Source organism: Wolffia australiana, chromosome 19, assembly GCF_029677425.1.
Source record: "Wolffia australiana isolate 7733 chromosome 19, ASM2967742v1".
NCBI lineage: Eukaryota > Viridiplantae > Streptophyta > Magnoliopsida > Alismatales > Araceae > Wolffia > Wolffia australiana.
In genome coordinates this window covers 4,197,230-4,208,390 of record NC_135853.1, presented here as the reverse complement: position 1 = coordinate 4,208,390, position 11,161 = coordinate 4,197,230, and the positions used below count along the sequence as shown (strand labels likewise).

Sequence of the window (11,161 nt, the reverse complement as noted above, 5' to 3'; positions counted from 1 at the left end):
ATTTTGATATATGTAGATGACATACTTCTCATTTCCCCTTTCTCATCTAAAATAAATGATTTAGTTCAACACCTGCAAACTAATTTCGTTATCAAAGATCTAGAACCTGCTCATTATTTTCTTGGCATCGAATGAATTAAACATCATGATGGATATCTTTTGTCACAATCTAAATATATCTCCCAAATATTACACAATTCAAGCATGGAGCATTGTAAACCATCATTCAATCCCTTTAGTTTATCAGAGTCTTCATCTCAACGTGATACTTTTACTGATCCTACCTTTTATAGAAAAATTGTTGGATCCCTTCAATATCTTACATTAACTAGACCTTATATAGCATTGGTTGTTAATAAAGCATGTCATAAAATGCACTCTCCTACTATTGATGATTGGAAAATTTCAAAACATCTTATTTGTTAGCTTAAAGGAACGATTTTTCATGGACTTTTTATTTGCAAACATTCAAATATCCCAATCAATGTATTTCGTGATGCTGATTGTGCAGGTAACCCACAAGGCATATGATCGACAGGAGGATTTTTGGTATTTCATGGGAATAATCTCATCTCCTAGAGCTCCAAAAAGTAGCCAACTATCGTCCGTTCTAGTACTAAAGCTGAGTACAAGGCATTAGACGATGCAGCTGCTGAAAGAACTAAATTTGGCCACTACCACTCTAGCAACCTATTGGTGAGACATCATTGGAGCTACATATATTGCTGACATTCCAGTTTTCAACCCTTGGACAAAACACATAGAGAGCGACTTACATTTTGTCTAAGAACAGGACACAGCCTGATCGCTCTACATTCAATTCATCAATAGTGAAGGGAAAGTGGCTGACATTCTCGCCAAGGCACTTCCTTCATCCAGATTCAATTTCCTGTGAAGCAAGCTCAACATCTTCTCCTCGCAGTTGTGCTTGAGGTGGAATGTTGAAGAGTCAGAAAACTCCTCTAATTAGTCAGCCAACTCGCCACATTAACAACAACAGCCAGATTGATAGGAACTTAACAAGATAAGCTAGTAATAAATTGACGTGTACCCTATACTCGTTAAAGAATTTATCGGTCAGGATTAAATGTAGGTTCAAACACAATTAGGATGAAAGATAGAGGGCTAGGATTAAACAGTAGGTCGAAAAGAGATTAACGATCAGGATTCACGCACATATATTTGTTATAACCAGTGATAATTAATAGGATTAAAACCAAAAGTTTCTATTGTTACATTATTGTACGGTATTATAAATAAAAACCAATGTTGACATTTTCCTTTGCATAACATACAATGATCTTCTAATCGTTGGGTTTTGTCCCCTGATTCATCCATGAAAACATGATTCCATGGATGCGGAAATGTGTTAATCAATATGTAATCCATCTTTAAAAAATACATTAAATGTACTTTGTGGGAAACTTGTTCCACCCTTAGCTTTGCCGTTCTAGAGCCGTTCACATGTCCGGCCTCTAGAAGTATCCACGTGATCAGTTGGCGCTTAGATCCCCACCTCATCTTCTTCAACTCTTCGTGAAAATATTAAAGATCTTATTACCATGAAGATACTCTCCTTTGTTGAGTGGAGAAGAGAGTAGAAAAAGGGGGGCTCACAAATTTGGTTGGCCCTAGGTACTTGAAATGAGTACCCCTTCTCTATTTATATTTTACGTAAGTTTTCTCAAAAACCATGTATCATTCTAGTTAATAAATTTAGTGGCCCGAGAATAATTATTGGTTAACCTTATTAATTAACTATATCAACACATAGATTAATGAATTAAGTATCAATTTAACCCAATTGATAGGTTAAGCTTCTAGCCCCTGGGGTGCCAAGCTATACCTCGTGCTCCATAAGATAACGAGTAGTGTTGGAACTCTCTCATGGAACCTTTACTGTCATTTGTTACCGTATATGTATAATCCATCATCCATGTGAAACTCACGAATGACATAGGGTATGGTTTATCGTCAAACCCTAATCCATCATTCGATTAGTACTGACACCTAACGGGGGTCATTGGAGAATGCCTTCTCTAATATCCTCACGACCCTGGCTAGGGATTTTTATGAATCGTCTTCCTTGAGTCAATATCCTCCTATAACAAGGGCGGATGATCTTGTCTTGACTACTCAATCATCTCCGTAAGCTTCTTACTACATCCGATCTATAAATTATTTGAATCCCATGATTAGAGGCTCATAAGTCATAGTTAAAATATTGTCATCCATTCACGAGATGTCCTTGGTGTCTCAGGTCAGTGGGTTACTTATACAACCATGACATAAATGAACCTGATTGACATTTAGGTATAATACCATTCAGGGATTCATACGGATCAATTCAGTGAACTCTTTCTCTAAAGAGCACCCACTATCTGCCTTTAGTTCCACCACACTAATAGCCATAGGATCAGCTATACTTATCATATAAGAAGGGTCAATTAGTGCTATTCTATCCAAATAATTCGATGTTCGTCTCCACTATCCATCAAATAACAATATTTAGAATATATGTTTAAATAATAGTGATCAATGTATCATGATCTCATCATAATTCATGGACTTCATTATAGTCATCACACTGGAATAATAGTCAACATAATATTTTATTCAATGAACTTAAATAAACATAGTGGTATGATTGGCTTGACAGCCAAATATTATCCACCACTAACCACCATTCTTGGTGTAATCGTGGTGTGTCTCTTCTTCTTCTCTCTTTTCCTTTCCTCTATCTCCGTTCTTTGTTCTTGATTCCTTATTCAAGAATCTTTATGAGAGGGAGAGAGCGAGCAGGAGAGAGGGCGAGAGAGAGAGGGAGAGCGGAAGAAAGGGAGGGAGACCTGGAGAGAGAGTGAGGAAGAGAGGGAGAGAGGGTGAGCTAGAGAGGGAGAGAACGAGAACAAAAATGACGGAGAGATTGAGAGAGGGCGAGAGGGAGTGGATGTGGTTTTCGTTCTGGTTCGATGTGTGAACCAGAACAGGGACCAAACATCCAATCAACATTAAAAAGGCTGACAATGGTCCGGTTCGGTCCTGTCTGACCAAAATTCAATCAGACCGTGTCCTCCCTACCCACATCTAAGTCTATGGATATGATTGAAAATCACTTCATTTATATTACCTAATATTGTATTATGTTTTGTTTTAAATAAGATTAAGAGATGCCTCAGTTTATGGCTTAGCTGTTGCAAGAGACAGATTTTTTGGCTTGCTCTTAGCTGTCTTTAACTATTTTGTGGAGCAAGATTCAGTTTTATAATTGGTAAATATTAATGGAGAAAAAATGTGTTACAATCATCAGATTCAGTTCTTTACTTGGTTAATTTGATTTATAATATTTCCCATATACTCTTTCAATAATAATATAAAACTAGGAAAATGTACGCCTCTACATGAATAGTATATTATGTATAAAGTGAGTGATACCATGTAACATAAATTCATTTTATTCACATTTAATTATTATGAATGGTTAACATTACTTAAATAAGACAAGTGAGGTTGTAATACTGTTATATTTCATTTAAATGGGAAATTATACTTAAGGATCTCAGAATATTCCTTACTGAAATTATAGTATCCTTTCACCTAGTTGTCCCCCCAATACTTTCCAGTTTCAATATATTTCTCAGTACAAGTTTGTTAAATAAGATTTGACTAAAAAATAAACATTGTGTTTATCTATATTATATTTTGAAATGTATGATTTTTTTACCCATATATTATTGAAACTATTATATCGATTAAAAATGTGTATTTGAGAGAGATGATAAAATAACAATATTTGGGTTAAATATATGATGATTGTGCAAGATAATGGAACAAATATATATTTGATGATGTTATTTCACACCCCATTTACATGATCTAGGGTGACATATTTTTAAAGGCATCAAATTATGTTCATGCATGAATTATTAGCTACAATGTAACATTCATATCTCCCACAAATAACTTCCGGTTAAATGACATTAGTTTTGGCAAATAATAAAAACTATTGTACTCAGGCACAATAGAATGAGTTGCCCTCAAAATATTTATTTATTCCTCTCATATGTGTCCTGAAATCATATTATATTAGAGTAGCTTCTTAGGTGATATTAAAATTATACATATTTTGAATTGAAAGTATGCCAAGGAACTAATCAAAATAACAACTCTTTTTTCTGTCTTAAAGTTCGTGTCCTATGAATTAAAAAAAAGTTTAAACTATGTGACTTATTAAATATTACATTTTTATTCCAGATATAATGCTTGATTAATATTAATAATGTTCACTTCCTGTGATAAAGAAATGATTTTACGGCCGGAGATTAAAACAAAATAAATATCATCGTTGAAGGGGACAAAACGACTTTTTAATAAAAGAATACGAGCAATGAGATAGCCACGAAATTAAAATAAAACAAGTAAAATAGTTATTTAGTATCAATCTGGCAATCTTCCCACATTCAATATTTTCAATAACCAACTCTCTGGAAGAATGCTGGAAAATGCTAATAAAAAGTTTATAAAAAGGCTTAAAAAAGACAAATGCGTTTTAAATTTGAATTTAATGTTACTTCTTTTTTCTAGAATGTTCTAGCGTCGTCTTCGAGGTATATATATAGAGAACATGCATGTTCGTCGATTTCTTAATCAGCATGCCGATAAGAGTTGCTTCGGTTGATCACTGTTCGTCGCTTGAATTTCAATGAGGTAATTGTCGCTCTAATTATCTTGAATTTCAGTAATCTATCCGATTTCATCCGCAGCGCCAATTTCCCTTTCGTTTGGAAATTTTCTACGATCCAATGAACACACTAGGTACACAAACGCTGTAGTTTCTGATCGTTAATCTTCAAGTTGAAATTTCTTCGTGATTTTAGTCGACATCCGACCGCGAAATGGGCGCAGACGTCCGGCGAGATCTTCCTCTCGATCGAGCTTCCGGACGCCGAGGATGTGAAGATGGATCTCCGGTCGGAAGGAAGGTTCATCTTTTCAGCTGTCAAAGACGGCGTCCCGTACCAGATCGACCTCGAACTTTTCGATAAGATAAATGTCGAGGTAATCACTACCGGTGTTTCTCAATTATTTATATTTCTTCTCATCGTGGAGAATCCAAGAAGAACCGATAGAGCGAGAGAGTTAAATGCTGGATCTTATTGATAGAAGGTCCCTCACTGAATGTGCATTGTGATCTTGCATTTGCAGGAGTTAGTATTTGGATTAGTACACAGTAATGTCCAGTTAGATGTGTGTGCCAAATTACTTCTCAAAATAAATATTTGTGATGAATCAATCAAACAACATCAATTCAAATCCTAGATCTTCGAATTCAGAGGAATATTGCGAGAAATAAAAAATTCCCTCTATCGCTTCGATTCGGAGGACCTTTCACTCACATTTCTTACAATACTCTTTGATAGAACTTCTGTAAACTCATCTCTTATGTACCAAATTCCAACACATAAGAAATCTTTAGTAGGTATTGATCGGACGACTTCAATTCAAATCCTGGATTGATCTCATCTCTTGTTTACCAAATTAAAACTCAAACGAAATCTTTAGAAGGAATCAATCAAACGAAATCAATTCAAATCATTAATCTTCAAATTCAGAGAAATATGGAGAGAGATCAAAAAATTCTCTCTATTTATTCGATTGACAGGATCTTTCACTGACATTTTTTTGCGAAATTCTTTGATAAAACTCTTGTAAACTCATCTATTATGTGCCACAGGAAAGCAAGGCTAGCGTAGGATCGAGGCATATATCATACAATTTAAAGAAGGCTGAGAAGAAGTGGTGGGGCAGAGTTCTGAAGCAGGAGGGTAAGCAGCCGGCCTTCTTGAAAGTGGATTGGGACAGATGGGTGGACGAGGAGGAGGAAGAAGGTGAGCATGAACCCTAGAAATTTGATACAATCTTCCTCCCTCAGCTTCAGAAATTTCACTATCTCTCATCCTTGAATTCATCAACAGAGAAAATGAAGAAGACGATCAAAAAACCCAGCAAGAACAAAGAAATTTCCAAGGTACGAGGAACCCAATTTTGAGATCCAATCTTGATTCTCTAAATTTGTGAAAGTGAGACCAGTCTGATGAACTTCAGAAAAAACGGAGGAAGAACAAGAACCCCCTGCAGAAGCTGATTGCGAAGTTCAAGATGAGCTGCGTTTGCGGTAAATTGTAGATTTCTCTTGCCCTCGTTTTAATTATCAATCGTCATATGATCTCTGTTAAATTGTTAATACTAGAATTAATGTCGAATCGTGAGGTTTCAATGAGTTGATGAACATGAATAATACTTGTGGATATAGTTTCAGATGTGTATGAATAGTACTTTTTGGATGAGCTCTTCTGACTAAATAAACTTTAAACATTTTATGAACGTGATTTTTTATAAAAAATTATTTATACAAATAATTATTTATCAACGGTATAAATGAATCTGAATTAAAGCTCTAAAGCTTTACTTTTGTTTCTAACCAGTGTGTTTTTCCAATTAAATTTCTCATTATTCTTCAGGAGAATTGAACGAAAAAAATATTTTTCTGATCGTGCATACGAAAATAATATTTAATCACACAGTTTTAATCAGTGTGCTTAGTACAATATGAAATGTTTGTGAATTTATTAGAACACAGAATAGAAGGGCATACTACTGAACCATGGTGATAAAAGATTATGCCATGAAAATTTAATGAAAACTTTCAGATTTTCATCATTAAATTAACTCACTATGTCAGATTTTTTTCATATGATTTAAGATGTATTACATTCTCATCATATATATTTATAATACGTATTTTAAACGTACCATTTTTTCCTTAAGTTTGGTAAATGTGTTTTAAAAAATCAAGATAGATGAGAATAGACAAGAACTTGAAAGGGAACTGGATGTCCAGTGATTTTTTCCGAGTGAGTGAGAGTTCTTAGACAACATCTATGAAGATTTGATTACCTTCTCATGCAGTCACGTGAAGCATAGTAATAAATTTACTTCATTATATCTGAATGGACCAATTAAATAGCAGATGATTCAATTAAGATGAAGATCCGTTTTATAATGGCTTTATTTATCTGAATAGTAAATGATTTAATCACATGAATAATTTTGCATTTAATGATCAGAAAATATTTGTTTAAGGATAAGATAATCAAAAAGAAATAACTCATTCAAAGAAATAATCAAAACTCATGAATGTTTTTATTATTCATGTTTAAATTCATACTAAAATATAGATATCCTAATCATAGTTGATCCTCTAGTTCATTTTTATATAAACGGATATAAACTAAGATGGCATATAGATGAATATATAATTTTGGGGGATCATGAAGTCTATAATAAGTAAACAAATTACATTTCACTTATTTCTGACTTAGCCATTCCTTTGGAGGGTTGACTTTGTTTGTTCTAAAATCACCAAAGACATTTTTTTTTTAATTATCCCATAGCGAAATAGATATTTTCTAAAATCAATTAATTTTTTTCTTAAACCATCGAAATCAAGTATTTCTTAACAATTACAATATCAACTAGAAGTGGTGACGGAATATGAAGACTCTTTTGACTCAGTTTTGAGATGAAGTTGATGATATGACCTAGACACTGGATGAAACAGTTTACACTGAATTTCAGACTCACATCTTCTATTCATCCAAAGCAATGTGAACTATATTCCCATTTATAGACACATTGTCCACAACCAAAACACTTACCTGCATTGAAGAAGGTGAACTTCACCTGTGATTTGATGTTAATGTAAAAAATTAAAGTAAAACAAGTGTATGTACCTTTGACATATGCTTTTATTCTCTGAGCATATTTAACTCATTTTTTCTCACATTCACCCTTGTGTACCTGTAGTTGGGATCCTGAATGAAAATATCTCTCCATCATCATTATTTTAATATAAGTGTTTGCTGACACCAAACAGGACAGTATTGTTAGCAACAGTCCTCACATTCTGTACATGAGAACCTCTGCTGGAGTTGAAAAAAATCTTCCTCAAATTCACTTTTACTTCCTTGCATGTCTTCTTGGTAGTTCCCTTTAGCCTCTTTGACCAATGAAAGTACATATGATTAAGAAAATACTCTATCATATGCATGCCTTACTATAGATAGATTTACATGGTATATCTCTAATGGATATGGCAAGGTGCTTTCCTCTTTCCTATTTTGATGATTTGATGTCTTTGTGGTGAACTTCTCTCAATGAGGTATTATGCAAAAGTTCAGCTGAATGATTTCTGATTTACAGTAACATCCTTAAGTTTGGCATGCTTTCTATGATGACTATTCTACATATGCATGTAAAATAAAACTAAATGTATTCACTAGGCCAAATTTCTTTGAAAAGCGACATAGCCTCTGATAAATTTACATTTCCTAAACCACTGCCTAGAATCAGTAGAATGTCATCAAATGTTGACACAAAGACATGATTTACAACACAAGCAACTAAATTCCCATTGCCTCCATCACATATATGAAAAAGAAGGTCAAGATGAGTATCATGAATGCTTGAAGATAATAACCCAGACGGAGAAGAAAATCCAAAAATATAATTTGAGAGGAAAAATATTTATTCAATAAAGTCAATTTACCAAGTCAAATAATATCCATCTTTTTTGGCATACTACCCCATTATTCCTTAGTCTTATGATTGATATAACGTATGAAGATTAAGACATAAAAAAATTTCATGAAAATGCTTTGTTTGGTATTTTGATGAATCAGCAAAGTGGATTAGGGTTAGCATGTCTGATATCTGTTTGATATTCGATATCAGACAAACCGATATCCAATATCTGAATAAAATTTGGATGGTTTTAGAGACCAAATATCAGATACTTGAGATATTGAATATCTATCTGATATTCGATATCAGGACGGCTATTGTACACCTCTAGATGTGGCAGATGCTGCTACTGAATATCAAATCCAATGTTGAACATCAAAAATCGATATCCATATATTGGATATCAAAAGATGATGTCCAGATATTGGATATCAATATCCCTACCAAAAATCGACATCCAAATAACAATATATGTTACTAGTTTAAATATGTGACTAGAATCCTTTTATCTGACATCTGGATATTTAGATACTAGTCACATATTGTCCCATGTGGAAAAAATATAAATTTTCTAGAAGTATAAATACTTTGGATAACTCATATGGTAATCAAAAGCCTTCTGATCTACCAATTGCAATTAGAGAGGCTAAATGTACTCATATTGAGCCACATGGTAAGAGCAGTGATGAAAATAGATGTGACCATAAAGCCAGTCACACATTCCCTATCTCATTCTTTGTTCATTAATTGGACATATTCATTATACTGCATGTGTGATGCATATGTTGAAGTCCATGAATATATGATCAGACTTAGTGAATTATAATGAGATCGTAGTACGAAGGTCACTAGTCTTTAAGCATGTGTTCTAAATATTCCTATTCGAAGCATACTTAGAAGGGCATCAAAGTATTTGGATAGAATAACACTACCTAGCCTCACTCAAATGATGAGTATGGATGTTCCCCTAGCCATTAGTGTGAGGACACTAAGGATAAATACCAGGTGAACTTTAGTTGAAAGAGTTCACTAAATTGATATGTATGAAGCCCTGAATGGTATTATACCAAACTATCAATCAGGTTGATTGAGGTCATGGTTGTGTAAGTGGACCTTAGAGATAAGACACCAAATATGTTTTATGGACTAACTATTATACTTTGGCTATGACCTACGAGCCTTGAATCATGGGATTATAAACATTCTTAGTTCAATGCATCAAGAAGTTCATAAAGAGAACTGAGTGGTCAAGATGAGTTCGTCCACCCTCCGTATAAGAGGAGACAACTCAAGGAAGATGATGCGATCAAGGCCTTGGCCAAAGCAATGAAACATTAGAGAAGAGTTCTCCGATGATTTTCAAACACACCAGTACCAAATTTGGGTGACCTATTAGGGTTTGACAATTGACCATCCCTATAGTTATCCTAGGAGCATCAAGTGGATGAGGGACTATATATACATGATAACTGATGGTGAACATGCTCCGTGAGTGAGTGGATACACACTACTTTATATCTTCTAGAGCACAGAGTGTAGCTTGGGACCCTACATGTAGGAGACTCAACCTGTCGATTGGGTTAAATTGATCCAACATTAATTAATCTATATGATGATATAGTTGATTAATTTGGAAGGATAATAAAGGTTATTGGGCTGGTATGAGTCGTTAACTAGACTAATACATGGGCCTCGAGGGTCACACACAAATGGTCTTTTAGATGTCGAACGACATACTTAAGTTTTGGAGTTTTTTATGAAAAATACCCACTTAGTACAAATAAGAGAATGCCCTGAACAAAATTTACCCATGATAAAATTGTTCAAGGGCCTTCCCCTTTTTCTCCCTTCTCCTTAGGGATGGTCGATCCAAAAATAGTGCAATGTGCATCTGGTTCAATTTTTTGAATTGCACATCAGACACTTCCATAGTACTTTGCACCGGACATTGGTCATGGGCGTGTGTGGTCCGAATGTGTGATAACGTGCGATGTATTTAAGGCTTTCAAATGCATCGGTGACTCTCTCTACCTCTTTCTCTCTAGTGGTCTTCTTTCTTTTCCCTCGCTCTCATGTCTCTCTCCCTCTTTCTCTCTTGTTCCTCGCTCTTTTGTTTCTCTCTTGTTCCTCTCTCCCCCTCTTTGTCTCTCACGGTTTTCTCTCTCATTCTTCGCTCTTCTGTCTCTCTCTCTCTCATTCCTCTCTCTCCCTCTTTCTCTCTCACGGTCTTCTCTCTCTTTTGTTCCTGTGTCTCCCTCTTCCTCTCTATATTGCTCTTCTATCTATCTCTCTCTCTCACTCTTCTCTCTTTCTCTCTCTCTATCGCTCATCTCTCTCATCCTTTTTCTCTCTCTACCTCTCTCTCTTTCTCGTTATTCTCTATCTGGCTCATTTTTTCCTCTCTAGGGTACTGTCTTTCTCTCTCTAGTGATCCCTCCCGCTCAAGCTCTTTCTCCCTCTCATTCCTCTCCACTCTCTCTTTCTTTATCATTTTTATTTCTCTTGTTGGCTCTCTCTCTCCCCTCCATCTTTGATCATAATCTTTTGTGAAAATTTGTGCAATGTGTGATGCATTTTT

General features: G+C 34.8%; 1 protein-coding gene across 1 annotated transcript; it reads left to right on the top strand.

Annotated features, from left to right (window-relative positions):
- Positions 1 to 4,583: 4,583 nt before the first annotated feature.
- LOC144715626 (co-chaperone protein p23-1-like) lies at positions 4,584 to 6,344 on the top strand. The gene is made up of 5 exons (XM_078590573.1): positions 4,584 to 4,707; positions 4,878 to 5,058; positions 5,735 to 5,888; positions 5,976 to 6,028; positions 6,106 to 6,344. Exons 1-5 carry the CDS (start codon positions 4,703 to 4,705, stop codon positions 6,184 to 6,186), a joined length of 474 nt encoding a protein of 157 aa, XP_078446699.1. The 5' UTR covers positions 4,584 to 4,702; the 3' UTR covers positions 6,187 to 6,344.
- Positions 6,345 to 11,161: the final 4,817 nt, after the last annotated feature.